Source organism: Andrena cerasifolii, chromosome 10, assembly GCF_050908995.1.
Source record: "Andrena cerasifolii isolate SP2316 chromosome 10, iyAndCera1_principal, whole genome shotgun sequence".
NCBI lineage: Eukaryota > Metazoa > Arthropoda > Insecta > Hymenoptera > Andrenidae > Andrena > Andrena cerasifolii.
In genome coordinates, this window is record NC_135127.1 from 7509264 (window position 1) to 7529989 (window position 20726).

Sequence of the window (20726 nt, forward strand, 5' to 3'; positions counted from 1 at the left end):
ATTTTATCTTTTCGTGGAAATCAGATTTTATAAACGTACCTTCGGAATTCAATTTCTAGAATATTATATGTCTTGAAAATTCAACTGGATTTGCTCAACTCGATACATTTGACGAAATATGCAGCCACACTATGTCGTTCTGACTCGAGAATACAAACTCTACGAACCGCGTCTCCTTTTTCCTCCCGCACTGGTCATTTCTCCGATTAAATTTCCGTGTTTATTGCGCTCTCCGCGCCATAATTTCAGTTCCCAGCAGGCGCCAATTTTCGAGCAATCTTCCAGCATCTGCTGCACGATTCCACAACCAGACGATCCCCCGTAAACCCTTTGTGCCCCGCGCGCGAGTCTAATGAGACTCGGCAGTAACTTTGCGGGTTAAATTCCCAGTGCTGAACACAGAAACGCAAACAACGGTCGTCGATCATAATTCCTCCTAATCCATTAAAATGGCGTTCAACGTTAACGTCGATTTAAACATTGGCTTCGTGAAAGGGATGTCCGGAAAATTTGAAAAAGTATCGATTACAGTAGACGACTACGTTTCACTTAATTTGACGTTCTTGCACCTGTTGAATTTTTAGTAACGACAAACTAGAGATTGATTAAAATATACTTTTAGGAGTCGGACTGTTTAGAGTGTGCGGTGGTTGAATATGCGGAATGCGATCAGTTAGGAATCCGGTGTATATATTTTCTGACAGGGAAATGAAGCCAGTGCTTAAGGCTCAACGGAGATAATTTAACTGGTGCTTAGTCCGATTCGACATTTCTACGATAACGATTTCTGACAGTGGAATGCTAATCGATACGATGATGGGCAATCAATCCAATGGAATGTCTGACACGCTTGCCCGTTTGCGATGCTGATTCCACAGCGTAAAGATGCTGGCGGCGAATACCCAGATTTTATGTAAAACTAGGCCTCGTTAAAATAGATTAACGAAGCGTGCTTTCTCTGGTCAGTTAAAGTTGAGGAAAAACGATACGCTCACACCAGACACAATGGAAATTTTAATTAACGTACTAACTTCTTTCCATTACTAGCGTGAGAAAATTAATAACGAGTTTTAAAAACCCTCTACGAATATACAAAGTTGTTAACACTAATTTTATTTTGTTCATTTACTAAACTTCTCATGGGTATCAAAGTTAGTATCGTAATTTTTTATTATTTCTCTAATACTACTTCTTTCATGGACAGACACCCTGCACTGTCCATTCAAGTATTTAAGTGAAAACTGACGAAATGCATTCAGAAACAAACATTATAGTTTAACAATGTCAAAAATGCCTTCTTTGCGATGCAACGTGTCGGAATCTAAACGTTGCTAAGCATTTCACAGCGGGAATGTGGAACACCAATCCACAGAAGTGGTTTTAATGACAATCAGCGTCAGGCAAGTAGTATAGGACTGTGATATCTCAGACGGGGCATAAGATGGAACATACTTGTGGTTTCCTCGAATTGCTCGTAACGCAAACAATGCTCGCTGATATAATCCGCTGTGGTTGGTGTATAGCTAACGATCAAGAGACCAAAATGGTCCCCATTGAAAATCACCGTAACTATTATCGACGAGCAAAGCTGTAGGTACTGCAATCTGCGTAATCGCGGGATACGGAGAGCATGTTCCCTTCTGCGTCGATTATTCCACGAATATACGGCTAGCGATTAATTTCTCGCATATACATACATCTAACGATAAATATTCCAAAATAGCGCACGGGTTCATTGAAATTTTTAACGGAATAAAATGAATAAAAGATTCCTCCGCGGACCGAATTGTTGACTAATTGAATTACGAACAGGCGAATGTAATTACGACCATACGTGGCAGTAGGAAGATTTGATTAGCAGAATAATTTATATATTTCGCAGGATTTATTTGCCAGGCTCCAATTCTTTAAAAAAAATATCACGAACATATCACGTTCCTCGAATTTTTCTCTCTTTTATGCTTGTTCGTGCCCGAAAAGCGAATTCGTAAAACGAAGCAGGTTTATTGGGCTTCCAACGAACAGGAAACGAATACGGAATTGCGTTACTGCTTTTATTCGAACGAAATGAATACAAACGTATAAGTATTAAATTTAATGTTTATTTAATTTTTAACGAAAACTTTATGACAGTCGCATTACTTGATGCACTCGCTGGCGTACTTAATACTTATAACTTGCAAGTTATAAATTATCGAAGTTCTTCTCCACCTCGACTAAACTTTGTTTTTTACTCGGGATATCGAATACCTTATTAAGCGTCGGAGTTATGTGACTAGACGATCCTTTAATTATTTACAGTGCTGCATTAAATTTCCTTAATTGGACCGACTTACTGAAGTTTACAGCTACTTTCGATGCGTTGCCATGCACCGTATTTTTCAATATTGAGTGATGAAATTTTAAGGGAAATTCAGTTGGAACCCAGATAGAAAGTTTACGAACTTCGTGGCGATGGGAAATGCAGTTGGGCGTCCGAACTTCGAAACGAAATTACATACCAGGGAAAGGGTGCGAGTAACGTATTGCTCGTATTCCCTCGTTCAGGAAAATACGTTTCGTACGTTTCCCTTTTTTTCAAGCCCTGCCATTCGAGATATCGCGATGTTTGTAGAACTCAGTCAAGGGATGGTTCAATATTTGACGTCGAAAAAATAATCGTTCTTCCATTTTCTGTTCCATTCAAAAGGGAAAATAGAAAATAGAGCCAAACACTATTTTTGCATTATGGTGTAGGAATTTCTCGTAAAATTTGTTATGAAAATTGCCACATGTGCATATTGATATAATTAGGGGGATGAAGAACTATATTCCTAAAGTTTTAATACTGTGGATATTTCTGATCTGATAGTGTTGAATAAAAAACGAAGGAAAATTTAAAACACCTAGAAAATCCACGTAAGTTGCATTCGTCAAAGATTCTTTTGGAAAGGAATTCGACTCTTAATATTACTTTGAGAAAGCTTCATCGATTGTGCAATTTCTCGGTTCACCAAATTTCATCTTTCGACGTAAATTCGGAAAACGAGTAAATTTTTACGAACTTTGTCAGATTGAAGCGAAAGTTTTACTATTCTCATAGTGAGTCGTCTTTTATTTTCGCAATACGAAACTACTACGTAACTTTCTTCCGGATAAGTCACGTTTTTCTGAATTTAAGATATCCTCTTTCAGATTTATCAGAACCGAGGCTCAGGGTGTGCCTTAAATTCAAAATATCGTCGTCCACATTCCGAGATTTCCGAAAGTATCCATTTCCGCGAAGAAGGGGTAGCTTGGCTAAAAGATTAATAATATGAAAAAAGAAATGATATTGACTTGCACACTACATAACATAAACCCAAGAGGTGACTGATGCAGCGTCCTCGATACTTCTTTTAAACGTAGTCATGCAAGAAATAGCACAGATACGGGACAGACAAGATTTCATCCCCTAAAGTAGCTACACCCGATAGAGAATATTCCCTCGAGCGATTCGCTCAACGATTTTACGTGCGTACGTGACTACCAACGAATAAATTGGATTATAGGGAGAGTAGATTGTAGATTGATCCTCGAAATTCTGTATCCAAGAAGAATGTTTCGCTCCAAGGAAAGCATGGCCCTCCGAGAGGAAAATTAAAATTCCTTTTACGTCAGATTTTAAATAATGCTTGACTATGAAGTAGTCCAATTATGTAATACAAACTAATCACCATATTGAATTTGAAGGATAATTTATTAATGAAATTCATAATTCATACGTTCGTTTCAAACACTTGTATACCATAGACTAATTATTGACGTATCGGTAATGCAATAGCAGTTGCCATTTCCAATTAGAGACAATTAGCGGTATCGATCCATTGGACAAATTGCGGAGCTTTTCCGAAGCATAAAGCAATTTCTTTCATTGAGTTAAAAAAAAGGAAAAAGCGGCATCCCCTGTTGCACGCAAAATTAATTTTATTCCGTTGAAGGGAGGTAATAATATCGTGTCTGTCTTATTAATTTAACTAGCTTTACTGCTCGGCTTCGCCCGAAATTTAGATTCTGATTTTATAAAAAAAATTTAATTAATTTGTAAATAATTTAATTAATTTGAAGATAGTCACATTCATCTGGATTAGTTAGGCACAATGAGCTGGGGCACATTTCGTGATCCCAGAGATTGCCGTCCGAAAGTTTTTAGGACAAACACACAAACACTTTCTGCTTTATATATTAAGATTTAAGTACCAAAGTTCTGCAAATTATTCTGTATTCGTTCAGTTCTGCTGAATGTAATTCCTTTCCTCGATGTTGTTCCAAATTAAAAATCGAAATGCACAAGGGAATGTGTTTTTAAGGTTTATTCTGTCAATTATTAACGAAGACGGAATCAGTAGTCCAAGGGAAAAGTGTAATGACAAAAACAAATGTATGCTTTTCTTTGAATAAGTCTACAATAGACTGCAGTGAGAAGACAGGTTTTCAAATCCAGGGGAACTGAATACCGAACGCGACAATTGTGATAAATAGCGCGGAATGGAAAATTTCTATTCAACGCACGCTCTTCCTACAGAAATAGTATGATGTATTCAAACCCCGTACTACACATTTTTTCTCACCAAAAATCGTTTGAAGCATTGGAAACACCATTGCCTCTCTCAGATTCGATACAAACGGAGTTAAAACTGAGAAATAAGTACATGATAGACGATGGGCAGTAAAATAATGCTCAGAAGAGTGTCTGCTTTTCATAAAATTTATTATAAAACATAAGTTCCCAATTACAGTCGCATAAGAAAGTTTAACAATTCTTTCACGTAACTAATTATCAAAGAATTGTCTCGCGAACCTGTAGAAAGTAGATTTTCAATTGCAGATATCGCCTTAAAATAGCCTATAAAAGGGGCGTTATCTCCTTTCATGGCAATCGTAAAAAAGCCATCCAGAAGTTCTCTCGCTCCCTTGATAAAGTCGGAAATAAAGGGAAGATTGTCTCTTTTTTATTGGTGCTCGATTTAATGGACTTGGCCAAGAATTTAAACCGACGAAATCATCTAAGTTTCAGTTAATTTATTCCTACACCACCACTAATTCGTCGACTTTCTGTTGCAGATGTTTTAAAGGCTGGCTGGTAACGCTATCCGAGATATAACATGAGCGACGAAATATCGATCTTCTTGGTGGTGGTTCTCGCGATTGGAGGCTTAATGATGATGAGCGTCCTGCTAGCCTGCTACGCCTGTATTTTTCGGGATCTGTGCTGCAGACCCGAGGACAGAAGAAAGAGAAGATGTCCCCAAAGCCCTCACCACGAGGCTGACGACCCTAACAGGCCTAGATTGGACGCGATACTCTTGAATGACATTACGCAAGGGGAAAGCATGCCCACGGAGTCTGAGAAAGTTTAATTAAAGGGATGTGAACGTATAAAGTCTTGTAGCAAAGAACTGACAATACTGGAAGGGAAACCTAAGTAGAAATCGGATTAATAATCGAAGGGCGTGCCTCGCGCTCTGATTGTAAATAAGAAAGAAACGTAGATGGATTATTTCAAGCTGCTATGTTGCAGATTAATGTATTATGTACATATTCGGATACATTCGTTACATGTACTACGCACACGTACGTTGTGCATTCATATATATATATGCAGCAGAATTCATGTAATAAAAAGTCTCTGGTAGAAATATTTAATATCGTTCCGGTCGCCAAGAACAGCGTAAGGAAATTCTGTGCCAGATTACACGGCTATATCTACATCAATATTGGTATATAAAATAAATTTCTATTTGTATTTCTCATGCGATCGTTATGCTACCCGTATTGCATATAACACACACTCCCATCCTTTCTGGTAACTCTACTGGTAACTGATCTAAGTACCCGCGAAACATTTTCATAGACATCGTATTGTGCAATCACGAACTCTAATGATACATTCGACTAGCTGATCTGACTGTTAAGCTGCTGAAGTACCGACAGCACTACTTCGCGCAAAGTCTGAAACATTTTTTACATATTTGTTAAACACTGTTGCGTAGTAAGCGAGATATATGTAATAGTGTTAAGGGGGGAGGCCTACCGAGAACGGTCAAAACAACACGCTTCTTTGGGAATTTCTTCTAGGAAAACCGATAAACTTTTATTATTAAACACTAGTCTATTGGAAAGAGTATATCTTGCGGATATTTCAGTACTTCGCGTGGTAAAAAGTATTGAAAGGTTTGCGAGTTATAGGCGATGCCCGAGGCGCCCTTCTTTTCTAGGCGCTTTGCGGTGACAACCGTAGCTCGGTGCAGGATTATCCAAAATTGAAAGTTCGAAATTTTTTAGGCAACGCATGAAATTATCTACGCGCTATCGGGCCCGATTTTGGGAAAATTATTTTAAGACAAAATGGCGGCTGTGCAGAGTTGAAGCATCGATATTTGGCAAAAAATCGCTCGTTTTTCGAGTGCAAAAAAAGGAAAAACCCCCGATAGCGCTTAAATTTTCAACCCTAAAATAAGCCTGCAAAGCCTCGAGTTAATCGGTTCATCAATTTTTTAGTTACGTGTGTCACCGACTTAAAAAACATGATTTTGAGGAAAACGCGTTTAAAGTTTTGGGTCTGGACCAGCGGAGGCCACATCGGCCCACTTGGGCCCGGTCTTCATGATTCGCGCCCGTGACGCGCCCACGTTACCATTAGCTTTCGACCTCCCCTTCCGCGCGGCTATAGTAAACATCATGGAGACCGGGCTCCCAAATGGCCCGATGTGGCCTTCACTGGCTCTGGACGCTACACCGAGGAACACCTACCTACGTACACGCATATAACTTTGTCAATTTCGGTCGGATTAACTCGACATTTTCAGGGAATATTTTCCGGATGTACCTCAAGAATATATAAAAATGGAAACGACAATTTTTCGAAAATTTCTAAGTAGGCCTCCCCCCTTTAGAAATGATTTACGTACCTGAGGTTTACAGTGCTCCTCCAACCAGGTGAATACACATCCAGACAATTCTACGAAATTCGCTACAGAAATGTTATTGAACGTTTGGAACAGACGATCCATAATTGCCTGGAACTATGATAACAGTTGTAAGATATCTCCAAGATAATTGAATGAAATTTTAGTATTATAAGAACCTTGCGATATACTTTAAACGTACCACTTGAAATTTCGTTTCGTCCGACACGCGCATTTCCGCGTGCCCCGGCTGCGTTTGATGCGCCTTAACGATTTGCTCGTAATTGGCTTGCATGATGCGCAGAGCGACAACTTCTTTTCTTAGCGCGTTGCGTTCTTCTTCTTGTTTCTTCTTCTGTTGCAATAGAAACTGTATGTAATCGATGGACTTCTGCAGTACAGTAGCCTTGGAAAGTTTATATCCCGACGAATCAGTGTGCTGGCACGTTGGTACCAAATCTTGAAGAGAATCGTATCCTTTCTTAATAGCGTCTCTTCTCTTCTGTTCCGCTTGGGTATGCGCTTCCCTCCTGCGCTCTTTGTAACTTATAGTTGAATTCTTGTTGTCGCTGTCTTCGTCCTCTAGAAACAATCATGCGGAATCCCTTTGAACTGACGATTATCGTCTCTCATTCGTCGAGAGTCGGTTAAGCTGCTTACCTGTATTATGAGCAGACGAAGACGGCGTGTTCACGGAGCCAGTGCTGCTGCAACGAGTGAACGTGTATTTTTCTGTAGGGCTGGACGGTTCTAGCTTCATGTCACTGTCCGCTCCCATGCTGCCAGCTCCGCCACGCATTGCTAAGTTTGCTATCGACGTGAATGAGACACAAGTTTCCAGACAGAGCTCAATACTTCACTTACGATAATTAGTTGCGATAAAATAGAATTCCACTCACATATCTCGTATCCATCTTTGTGCAAGGTGTCTGCCATTGCGCCAGCGATTTGTTTGCCGAGGATTAGCGGGAGAAGGAGGCAGAACGGTATCAAAATGCACACGTGGAACGGTTACAACGGAGTTGCAACAAGTAAGATGCACCGAGAGTGGAAGATAGCGGATCACAGTTATCCATAAAGATTCGATCGGCGAACTGTCACGCGAGTAAGCACACAGTCTCAAAGAGACTCGCTTAGAACCAGTGCGATGCAGGATCGTCGAACCATAATAAACAATCCCGTGATTACGGTAACATCGTGTTATCAGTGGTACGTATGTGGACCAATGTGGACACTGCCATCTTCGACGGAAATGCAACTGTTGGGAGTGCTCGACACTTGGTAGAAGCAGGGTCGCCACCTATAGAAACAAAGGGAGTACAAATTGTCAAACGGAGCCACGTGCTAGGCTAGCAGACGAAAGCGAAAGTCAAGGTCGCCGTTACACTAATGAGTTATTCAATCGTCTGTTTTCGAAGGTAGAAAATTACGAATATTTCGAACGTTTCTTTCCGACGCAAAGTATAAAAGGCAACCAAGGGTATGTTTTATGTTAAATTACGTTTATTATAAGGTGTATCTAATATATATATATTTGTATATACATACACATGGATATACACATACATATATATATACACACACAGGCGTATACATATATACATATACGTATGCATACATGTATATATGTATACATATATTTACAATCGTTTTAATACATGTAAAACCATTTAAGATAACTCATATTCTTCGGCGGTACGACGTTTCGGGCCGTAACGCTGGCAATTGTATTCCTATGCTCCAACCTCGTGTGTGTAAGTTTTGAAAGTACACGTGTACGGTAATATTCGTCCTCTGGTAATTGCTTATTCGTGTACCCGATCCGGAGGCCATCACCCTCTTGCTAGTATGTACATACCGCGAACGAACATGGTCCTCGGATTAATTCCTGACGAGTCGATATTGAAAATCATCCCTCTGTGCTCCCCCGTTCGCAATCCTGACGCACAGCGCTACTGATTAGGAGAAATTAGTCTACTTCTACATTGTGTATTCATCGTTACATTCGATTGTATATTCCTTAGCAGAGTCGATATACGTAGTACACAACGCTACATCTTGCATCGTTCGGGGACGGATAATGTCGGAAAGCCGAGGACTGTGAACTATTTTTTAAGAGAATAAAACTGGCGACGTGTACCGTCGGAAGTGTACGAAGAATTCAGTGGCTGTACGTGGTGCACGTGATAATTAATCGGTGGTCGACTCGCGGATACAATTTTATCCGGAGATCGTCTATCGGCTTTGCTGTTACATCAAGGGCCCGGATGCGTGTGTTCCTCTCATTACCACGGTTCAATGGTATATTTCTTCTAATCTTCCTCGCTTTGACCTGTCGAGGCGTACCGCTACTCGCGACATAAGCATACAATGCAAGCATTTTGAAATTTCCGACACGGCGACTTAATTACGCCCGCCCCCGCAATCCTATTCAACGTAACATTAAGTAAAATTCACACGCTTTCTTTGTGTGTGGTTTGTGTGTCGGTGTTTTTTTTTTATTTTGTATCCAGAAACGCCCCACATGTATTTTCATTGAATAAAGGTCACTTTCCCGCAGTTAAATCGATAAAGCATCACATTATAAATTCTCATTAAGTTTGAATTTAGTATTTTTCATATATATATATATTTGTATCACGCGCTCTTGTATTCTCTCGCTCGGTTTCTCACATACACGCGTGTCGCAACGTACACGATTTTCGTCCGCTCGCTAAGTTCATTTCTTTTTTCCTAATTAATTTTCGACATCGATAAAAAATTATATATATATATATATATATTTCGATAATTATTTCATCATTAATTATTATATCTTATTGTTCCATTTAAAGTTTAAACTAAACTGCTCTGTGCGGTACGCATATCTGGCAAGTACCACACTCACATAGATATATATATATGCGTGTGTATATATATATATATATTTATGTATTTATATATTTATAATAATCATTTACTTATTATCAGTATCCTTTATATTTATTAACTAGAATCATGAATAATAATAACTCACAATACTTCGAGCTACGCATCTTTGAGATTAATTAGGATTGGTGCAAATAAAATAATTAATTGAATCTAGACAGATCGATCGTCGAGCATCGCGCGGGGTAACTCGTCCGATTTTAAAGGAAATTTACGTAAACGCGAAATTTCGATCGATTCTATTTAAATAATCGTTTCCACGCCGTTTCTTTTTACAAATGAGGCGTGAAATTGTCGGTGTTAACCAACGTGATTGATAAATTGGAAAATTTGGTGTTCCGAGATTTTTTAAAAATAATTAATTAATCATTTTCCTATAAATAATTTCCTAGCGCTATTAATATTGCAATATGCACCATCCGGCGGAGTGATCGCTCATTCAAAGGATGGCGTTTTAAAAAAAAAGAAATCAACACCCTCTAAGTTATTCATTTAGCATGTCTCGCTCGTGTTTTCAATTCACTTTCTCTTCAACGTCGCATATTTTTTAAGGCTCACAGAATTTTATATCATTTAAAAATCTTTTGATTTCATCAAGGTGAGCTGCTCTATTAAATTATAAATTCGTTCGTCGATAACCAGGCAGATAAACTCATATCACATCTCCGTTATGCAAAAAGCAATGCAGTTTTCAAAGCCTTTGACTTTCACTATTCTTTTCTGGGGAGGGGCTAAATCCACAATGGCGTGAATAGTATACACAAATCATTTTAACGAGAAATCATCTTTTTTTCGTCTTCGGTTGAGCAGACTTAGATAAATTAGAAAAATTGATATGAATATTGATGAACTTGGAGTACCTGCGCGAACCAGTCCCCACTCAGTCCTCTCAGGTACTTATTTATTGATACTGCAAAATAAAATTTGCTAGAATCATATCTAACGTCCACTCGAGAGTTTTATATAAAAATTTCTACAAAGACAAGAGTATCCTCCCGCTTACACAGCACGAAAATTCATCACGGTCGGTGATTGTTTATTTTTTTAATTAAAACTGCAATAACCAGTGGCGTATGCAATCGGAATTTCTCCATGTGTATTTCGGATACCAAAACCATGGTTTGCGGCGGTTTTAATGCAAAGAACCTCAATTTTGTTTCTCTACCAAACGTTGCATTCTCCAACTATTCCTGTATTGTCTAGTATACATTTAACAAAACCATGACAAGGTAAGATGTTTACGACAAAAGTTTCATTACAGAAAAAAAACGAACATTTCGCGAGTAAATGGTAAATTACTTCATTTTTTTGTGTTCAAGGAATACAGAAGGCAAATTTCCTGTCCGCCGCCCTATGCCACGTTCAATCTGCTCTGTTCAGCGTGATATCGTTTGTAAAATAATCGTTTGGCGTGAAAATTCAACCCTTCCGTTCTCCTTGTGTATAACGCCGCGAGAATAACGTAAGAATTAAAAGGGTCCGAAATAAGTTGCTCCATTGTTACCTTTACGAACGACGCGAATGATCAGCTATCATTTAGAATATATGTAAACGTCACCACGCGGGCGTGTGTGCGTGACGAGTCCGTCCGTAATAAAATAGGAAAATTAATTCGCGTCGATTCCCTTCGCGCGGCAACCGGCGCGGCTAGAATTTTCAAAACGAGGCTTCGTTGCGCGAAATTGCAGGACGTTCAGGAAAGAATTTTGTACTTTATCTAAGATCATTCGATCGCTGGCGTAAAGAAACACGTTTACATTAAATATAGAAAGACCTCCTCCGAAAACCCAGTAAGGATGTTAGATAGATATTTTTTTTTTGTACCATTATCAGAATCGAGTTATATCTTCGAACGTTTGACCTGACGTGACTTGGCAGTACGACGAGGCTTCTTCCCAGCGTCGTTCGGTGTTTCCTCCGCGCTTGATTTTCGTTTCGCAGATAGTGAAGGCACGGGAGCCTTTGGTGGTGCCATTTCCACGGTCGGCGGTGGCGATGAAGGCTGTGTAACTACAGGTTGTGGAGCCACTTCGGTGGGGCTCTGCGCGTCTGCTATAGGAATGAAGTCCAATCCTTCATCGAGTGTCTCTGGCGGGGCACCTTGGTTTGTTACAGCCTGTGTATTGTCTTCTGTCGGTGCCAACATAGACTGGCCACAGACCACACACACTGGTATCGCCGGAGACTTCGATCGCCAATACTGAAGCTCTGTTTTACACTTGTTCAATTCCTACGCAATACATACATCTATAATTCTCCGAGCCGAATGTATCCAGGAAGTATCAAAACTTTCATTCACCTTTACATAAAAGAAACGTTAGACTTTTGTTTCTACTCTCTATCGATAATTTTTATGAAGCTTTTGTTCATTTGGAAATACATCTCTACTGTCACGCGTTATTCTTACAAATACTAAGTGTACCTTGGTAAATACCTGTAGGAGTGTGCTAAATTTGCGGGACGTCTCTTCGTTCTTCTTATCATTCTCATCAAGCCGGGTAGCGTATTCAACGATCTGTTTCTGTTGCTCCGCTATTTTTGCCTTGCAGCTCCTCAAATCTCTCCGCATTAGCGTTAACTGACTATTGTATCGTTTCATGCCCTGCTTGATCTTGCGGATCCGTTTCCGTAACACCATGTTCGATTGCGGGGGTGATACACTAGATTCCAGGAGACCGGGGTCGTCCGAAGAATGCGGCGGGGACCCCTCCTCTCCGCTATTGCTTCCTCCCTTACTGCTTCCAACAGCCAGGGGTGTAGAGTCCAAGCATATGAATGGCTTGTTTACATTACTAGAAGCTGTAACATTTTAATAAAGTGCGTGCGTAAGAATTGTTACTTTCAACGAATTCAAGACATTGAAATTATTTGCTCACAGGAGAATGTCCCAGCAAGATCTAAGAAATCAGCTCCAAAATAAGGGATTTCTGGTAATGTTGGTTCGATACGTTCCTTAAAGTACTCCATTGCCATAGTACTTAAATCAAACAATTCATCTGTAACTTTATACGGTCGGGCTAATTTTGGAGTGACTTTTATATAATGTAAAATGCGATAAACCTCGTCTAAAATCTAAAATATAATTGAAAATTAGAATCCTCGTTTATTCCACAGTTTTAATTCTACTCCAGCTCGTCGTCAACCTTACGACCTACAGGAACATTTCGATTTACCTCTCCGGGAAAGAAACAGCAGTGTTTACGTTCGATGTGCTTGCCGAAGCTCATCTGAAGCAAAGTAAGTCGCATGTGTAGCGTCTCGATAATGTCTGATTCGCAAGCCAATGGATGATTGCGACGCGCCGATTCGCGTCTTGGCATCTGCGCTTTAATCGCCTGAAAGCGGCTCAGCATTTGCGCTTGGAGCTTCTGGAACGTGGAGTTCAAAATCGATCCGCATACGCGATCCATCTGGTGGCAGACCTAAAAAAACAGATCGAGCGGCATGTAGAATTAAATAAGCTATTTAGTGTAATCTTTTAAAATTTGATAAATATTCCATACTGTATATAAAATACATGTTGCAACTGTAACTGTAATTTCCACTTACTGGACGTAAATGGGCTACAGTGTTATAGTCCAAATAGCTGAAAATCTTTTCAAGAATTTCAACCGGTAAGTCAAGAAGGTTGAAGTTACTAGTAAAAGGTGGATCCGATACGGATACCCCACTATAAGAACTAGCCATTGCTACAGATTGATGTCTTCTGGATGGACTCACATCTGCAACTTCGGTGACTGGCCCACCCCCATTACTTCCTCCCATATTACTCGACTGACGTGTCGACACCATATTTGTGCTTTTAAATAATCAGCCTCTCCGAAAACCTAAAACCATGATTTCGTAAACACATGAAAATAATAACTCAGAATATTTTAGCTATAAGAATTAACAGGCGTGTTTTAATTACATTAAATACTACTGAAACATATTTCATTCGCAATACCGTAATCACTGCAATGTTATCATTAACAATATCATTACGTTAGGATCTTTTATTCTATTCAGATTTTCCTAATTGAATTATCCCTAAAAATGTCTGATTAGACGAAGACCTTGCACAATAACTGTTGCACAATTAATGTGTACACACGGTTCTTTATATTACAAACTGTTTCCTTATGAAATAAGTAATCAAAACTGTTCATCTAATGCACGAATTTATTTCCACAGAAGATTGGTACAATTATTTCGATTTCAGGAAGAAATCCCTCTAATCGGTTCTATTATAACAAAACTATTACAAAACGACGGAAATATTCAACCTCGGTAACGAAAAATCAGGCGGAATTTCTCGCTCACGCAGTCTTGTGTTTTTCGAGTGCTGTTTGAAAAGAACTATACTGAAAGAACTGTACGCGATTTCGTCATGGCATCGTTGGAAAACAAATTCGCGGAATAACCTACGGAGATTTTCGAGGATTCTAACGTGTACGTTCCATTCGTTCGAGGAATTTTCGAGAAGTGAAAGAGAGGAATATAGTGGATTTCGGTCTCGAGCTTCACCACCGCGAATAAAAATCGTCTGTCGGAAAGAAAAAGAGCTCCCAAAGATGTGATCGGCGATCAGTTTCGGTAGCGACGAAACGCGATTACCAAATATCTTTCTCGATTATGTACGACAGTTCTTGGTTATCACTACCAAGTAAAAAGCAGAATGAATACGAGCAGATGGGCATAAATACATTTGCCCGCCACTAAAACGAGATGGCCGTGGTGTGTTGTGCACACAACACGCACGACAAATTTATCAAAGTCAAAGTTGGGTAAAATTTGAACTAGAAGCACAGTGGAACCTATAGGGAGACACATTAGTTCGGATGAGAACATTTTCGGATCCGCATTTCTGAACATTCGAAACTAATAAATAATATAAAGAAATCGGATTCTTAGAGAATTGATGGGTTCTGTATATTTCGACGAATTTCCTTCTTATGTCTGAAACAACTTAAATCTTTCTTTCTAATATCAAGAGAAGCTTGAAAACTCTCAATGAAAACAGTTTTCTTTTCTTCTTTCTTGGTACCATTTAGTCTTGTTGATTTTATGTTATTTCTATCACTTTCTAGTAGCTATACAAGTTTTAATAAGAAAGGAATGCTTTTGTAAAGACATGGTTTATTCGGATAGTAGTGGAATATTCAGATAATGGATGTTCTACTGTATTTGGAATATTGCTTCAAATAATAGACAACAAAGCAAATGCAAAGGCATTCCAAATATAGCACAAAACCTCGGGCAATGAAATAGTTTTATTTAAGTAATTGATGGAAGGAAGATTTTAATATAGTTTATACTTTGAATGTGCTAAATGTAATGTTTTATTTCTAATCTAGAAGCATTTGAAATATTTGACAAATTTATAGTATCATGTGATGCTGAAAGTGAGGCTAAAATTGACTCCGAACCATGGTTAAATAATACTTGAATACCATACACACAGAATGAGCCAGACAAGGATATTTATAATTCGTGTAAAACATTGAAGTAGTTGAAATCTATTTACATTTTTTCTCACAATGAGAAAAAGAGTTGAAAGAATGTAAGAGCAAGCAACGCGTTGATGAGCCCGTGTGCACTTCTAAAATTTGCCTGAACAATTTTCAGTTACATTTAAGCGATGCTGAAAAGTTCTGCTTGCAACATAAATTAGGAACAGTTCCGAATTCAGTCGCATTCTTATGGCTTACCGTCGTAAAGCACAAGGAACCGAGGCTCCGAACGAAGCACTTGATACCCCAATGCGAAGCTCAAGACTTTCCAACTTGCTGATCCAGAAAATATTTTCCTCTTAAATTTTACCAATACACGGTCTATACTTCATTTCAGCCTGACTTTCACTGTCACAAGGTGCTTGAATATTTCACATACATGAAAACTGGAGATCTCTAAATCGGACTAAAGTATTTTTTACTATACGATCCTTGAATCATTGAAATGGAACTGCTTGACTTTTTGAATCTTCATTGCCGATTTTGAAACACCATTTTATTTGTACTCACTTTGGCATGCACCGTTCAACATAGTATCTGAAATATACTTCTATTTCGAATAATACCCAGGTCTGAACTTGTTTACTTCGACTAAATGACTCCGAGTAAAACCGTGTTTCTATATCCACGGGGAATACAAATATGCAAAGTGGTATTCCCTAATACCGTCGCTGCGATTCGACGGAAATGTAATGGTACTTTATTTTCGATTGCGTTGCAACAGAGACACGGGAACGAGACGGTGCCTGTTTCCTATTTACTGTTCGAAAGGTGTGTTTTACCGAGGTTTTGATGGAAACAGAGGGAAACCGGGTGACCGTGCGCAATCGATGCACCTATGACATTTCTCTCTCTCTATTAAGCTTCGATGAAGCTGCGTATGCTCCGGACGGAGAAGCGACGGAGGACACTTGTCCCGTGGGCACTGTACGAAATGGAAAAGCGCGAGGAAGTCGGGGAATAGCAACGTACCCCCTGTTAAATGACGAAAAACCAATCAATGTATCCGCGTTGGTGTTTTCAGCGACATTTTGACGGAGATCCCTTCCTTCCCCTCACGACCCTTGCTAACGTTCTCGTTCTCGCTCCGTTTCACTATCGAAGCCTTCTCCCGTTTCGCCTCGAGTAGCCCTATCGCTCTCGTTCGTAGACTCCTTTCCTATATATCCGTCTCTTTCCCTCTCGCCGCCGATATACTCCGTGTAACTATGAGAGCACTTACACACGGGCGAATCGTACCCGGAAAAAAGCCCGCGCGTTCAGCGTCTAAATGGTTTCTCCTTCTTTCTCTTCGTCACCTAGCCGCGAGGGCCGCTTTTGTCTCTCCCATTCGAAAAGATCGCCGTCGAGTGCATCAACTTGGTCTCTATAAATACCGGAATAAAGAGGATAACCGACGATGCCAGTTATCCAACGGACAGCTCTTTCGATCGCAAAAACAGAGAGAGGGAGAGAGGGAGAGAGAGAGAGAGAGAGGGAAAGAGAGAGAGAGAGCTGAGAAAGAAAGAGAGAGAAAGAGAGAGACAGAGAGATCGGGGCCCTTGGAGCTAGAAGTTTACTTTTTACTGTTTTCTGTCTGTTTCGCTTATTACGGGGGATGGTTGCTTTTGATAGCTAGAAGGATCGTGATCGGCGCACAAATATCAACGCCGACGTCGACTACGACGACTATCCGCGACGACGACGACAGCGGCGACGGAATGTACATATGTGTGTATTCTGTGGTGTAATACCGTCACTTTGCTCTCCCCAACGGTTCTCTCACATTTCTGTGGAAACGTATCCACCGACTCACGAACGATCCGAGGATTGGTCGACTCGCGCAGGCCAGTCCGCAACGCACGCTACTCCGGCAACAACAACATGTCAATGGCTATTCCACAATCCGTGTAAGCAGAGAGATCATCTCTGCCCTCCAGAGATGCGTGTTGTCCGTTACCACAGTAGCGTTGCAGCACAGGCAAAGACACTCGTCGGAATTCTCATCTCGGAGCGTGCGCTAGCGACATCTGTAGACCGAACGGGTCAATCGGAGGAGCGTGGAATTTTGAATCGAAGAACGGTACAAAGGTTTCGTGGATCATTCCGTAACGGTTCAGCGACAACAAAGCGAGATTTGTCGAGGAATTAGCGTCGATTTAGGTTGAAGTAGATGAAATTCATTTCCACCGCTTACTTCGATTATCAAATGTTTACAGTCAAAGTAAAAAAGGCAGGGAAGAAATGAAATACCAGTTTTCAATTCAAACCATCTTATTCGATATTCGATATAGGTACAGGAAATTAATTAAAATCGTATTTCTAATAATACTGCGCATCGCGAAAGCACCATTCTTTTAAGAACTGCAAAATTTTTCTTTCGCGTGTCTAAATACATAGCACAAATCTATAAATGTAATATATATCCAAAGTGCAAAAATATCCGCAACGTAGCTTGATACGAAACCGAAGTTATCGTATCCCTAGTTTTACTTCTTGCATTTTAAAAGAGAAGCGATATGGATAAGAAGCTTAATTGAAGCCGAACTTAAAATTTGCGATATCGATAATACAACGTGATGTAATAATTTCAGGATTCCATCCTCGTGGAAACTCAATGCAGCAATTAGCAGCAAGTAGAAGATTTCCCTCGATTTCTCTGCAATTTCATAAAAACTAAACGGGTAAGTAAGGCCTTGCACTCGAAGCACTCGCGTTACCCGAGGACTTTATAACTTATTCAGTGTTCTTTCAGGTAAACATTGCTCCGTAAAAAGAAAAAAGATCACACGCTGCATCAAAGATTATCAAAGAATGGCCGACGACATAAATCACCTCCGACCTGTCCCTGTCACTCGAAAGTGATTATCTAGTTGACCTTTGCGAAGGAATCCGCCTTTGCCCTAGCCGTCTCGCGAAATATATTGTCCCGAAGATTAAATTTTACACAACACAGGAATTTCTGTAACCGTTGCATAATAGTTGCGAAACTGGGTCTAACAATCTACCCAGCGGTTTTCATTGAAATCTTTATTCGGCAACGTGTCAAGCGCGGGCGACCTTCATGAAATATTTCAAAGGCTCGTTGAAGCAGCTGCGGTTAATATCGACAGTTTGTATCGTATTTGTATAAAACACGAAAGTGTCTCGCGTGGAAAGGCTCAGTGGCGGATTAAGAGGGCAGGGGGGGGGCGCCCCTCCCTCAAGGGAAAAATACTTATTTTAATTTGCAAAATACTTATTTTAAGTTTGCAATATGAGAGAAAATATGATAAATTGATACAAAAAAAAACACTTTCATTTAGCAGGAAAATATTATCGGGAAGGTCCCTGGTTTATTTCTCAGACTTACGCCTCCCCTCCTCAAGAAAATCTTGGATTCGCCCCTGCGTCCCCTTCCGAAAATTCCAAATCCGCCCCTGGAAAGGCCACAAGACGTCGCGTCTTTCTGCTGGCTCACTAAAGTAAATAGCTACTGCTGATAGGAAAGGAAATGCACCCTGAATCTATGCGCTTTAATATAATGGTCCCGGCGTAAGCTTGTAACTATGCACCATTTGCAGTTGCAAAACCTATCGACCAACGACTATAACGCGCGAAGACGGCTTCTTGATAGTCATTGATATCTTGTCCACACAAAAAGCAGGATGCCATTAAGTATTTGCCCGATCGCGCCTAATGCACCGATTAGGGAACGTTAGGTAATGTTTGGACAAAGAGTCGAACCGAATTTCCAAGGCTCCACGAGTGTGGTCGCAAAGAGAGAACCGTACGCGGAAGGCAATCGCGCCAAACGGAAGTCGATACATCCGAAACGCGGTGTATTGGGCTTTTATTAACTCCTAAAGTACCGCAAGCCGTTACTTGCCATACCGCGAGCATTTTAAATAGAACCATGTAACGATAAGCGTCGTGCCCAAAAGTACGTTTCCATACATGATTCACACGCAGATTGAGTACAAGAAGAAACAAAAGAATTCAAGATAACGATATTTTTGGCACGCCCGTCGACGTCTGCACCATCGAAGCGTGTTTGTCTTTTTGTAATTCCTCTTTTCGCATTGAGCTAGAAGAATACGTGGAGAGAGAACAGAGCAATAGCGGCCGGTCCGAGAAAGAGGGAAGTAACGGGCGAACCTATCTCTGTCTTACAACAGGCTATGGATGTATAGTGCATGTGAGTGAAGTTTTCTGCGAACACAAAATACACACGTAACACAGATAGAGAGGGATAATAGGAAGAAGAAGGATAGGTTCACCCGTTATCTTCTGTTTCCCTCGGACCGCTGTCGCCTCAACTTCTTCCCACTGTTGTTCTCTCTCCAGGTATTCTTATAGCTCAATGTCTTTTCGTATCTCGAAAAAAAACGAAGCTGCCTCTCCAAAGAGCTGTAGTGGAAATCTATATTTAAATCCACGGATCTCAAAATGCGATACGCGATGCGTCTGACCGGGAGACACTGCAATAAACGCTGCAAAACTAGTTGCATGCTAATTACGTGTAAGTGAAGTTCAAAGAGGCGTGGATTTTTTATAGACATGCTTCGTATATTAATTATTCCGGTGACCATGCTTTTCGATCAATGAATACGTAAAGGACTCGCTGTGTGTAAAGTCGTTAGCAAAATGCAGAGACAGGGCAGGGAGATCTACATATAACAAAGAGCCACGTGTCCCGCGTTAATCATTCCTGCTATCAAACTTTTTCATCGACGAACAGGGGAAAAATATCTCCTGCCATTTTCCCTGGGGTAATTACGGTAGAGATGCATCGCCGGGAGAGGCGGACCGGATTTAAGTAGCTTTCAAACTATCCGTGATCGAGTGTGTCTATTTTATAAAATTTTTCGAAAATTAGCTTTGTAATTTCTGGTAATGATAATAATTTTCTGCGTTGTCATAAGAATTAGTACCACTCCGCCGGCGTGAGTTCTGTGGAATGCGTGGAGTATTCTACACTTGAGATTTTGCAGTGCGTAGAATACCATATTCAGGAATTTGGAAGGCATTTTACAATTTTTTTTATTTATTTTTTTATTTTATTTTTTGTTGGTACTGTCTTTTAGGCTGCTGAAATTTGATCTTTTAATTTGTACTCCCCCCTGACCCCACACTCGGGGAAAATTTTCTGCACCACTCTGTTGCTTCAGGAGATGTTTGCACCGTTCTCATAAAATCAGATTTGTAGCTATAATGCAAGCCCGCAACGGTGATTTTGAAGCCAGCTGTAATGGCACCGATAGATGGTCCACTATACCATGCGATTCTCGATAGGTGGACCCAGTGTCGGATTTAAGAAAAAAGGCCCAGGTGGCAAACGTTCTGAGGGGCCCATTCTTCGGGAAAATGGAGAAGTAGTTTACTAAAAACTGGCCAAGTGTAGTAGTACAGAAAAAATTAT

At 40.2% G+C, this 20726-nt stretch overlaps 2 protein-coding genes and 1 long non-coding RNA gene across 15 annotated transcripts; 1 reads left to right on the forward strand and 2 right to left on the reverse strand.

Annotated features, from left to right (window-relative positions):
* Positions 1-4712: 4712 nt before the first annotated feature.
* Bigmax (helix-loop-helix-leucine zipper transcription factor bigmax) lies at positions 4713-8190 on the reverse strand. Its single transcript, XM_076822074.1, has 5 exons — positions 7826-8190; positions 7587-7736; positions 7129-7508; positions 6930-7043; positions 4713-5970 (listed from the first exon to the last, which is right to left on the reverse strand). Exons 1-5 carry the CDS (start codon positions 7860-7862, stop codon positions 5914-5916), a joined length of 738 nt encoding a protein of 245 aa, XP_076678189.1. The 5' UTR covers positions 7863-8190; the 3' UTR covers positions 4713-5913.
* A 589-nt stretch (positions 8191-8779) lies between these two features.
* On the reverse strand, positions 8780-17283 carry Dmpd (F-box protein dampened). 13 transcript variants are annotated; one of them, XM_076822070.1, is made up of 7 exons: positions 17080-17229; positions 13404-13681; positions 13028-13276; positions 12731-12926; positions 12277-12653; positions 11679-12084; positions 8780-10764 (listed from the first exon to the last, which is right to left on the reverse strand). In XM_076822070.1, exons 2-6 carry the CDS (start codon positions 13644-13646, stop codon positions 11695-11697), a joined length of 1455 nt encoding a protein of 484 aa, XP_076678185.1. In that variant the 5' UTR covers positions 13647-13681; positions 17080-17229; the 3' UTR covers positions 8780-10764; positions 11679-11694. The 13 variants fall into 13 exon arrangements, with proteins under 13 accessions (XP_076678185.1, XP_076678184.1, XP_076678176.1 ...); XM_076822069.1 differs by having other exon boundaries at positions 8780-12084; positions 17142-17283; XM_076822061.1 differs by having other exon boundaries at positions 8780-12084; positions 17112-17267.
* LOC143374146 (uncharacterized) lies at positions 17283-18526 on the forward strand. Its single transcript, XR_013086619.1, has 3 exons — positions 17283-17408; positions 17920-18009; positions 18081-18526. It is a non-coding gene; the product is annotated as an uncharacterized LOC143374146 (long non-coding RNA).
* Positions 18527-20726: the final 2200 nt, after the last annotated feature.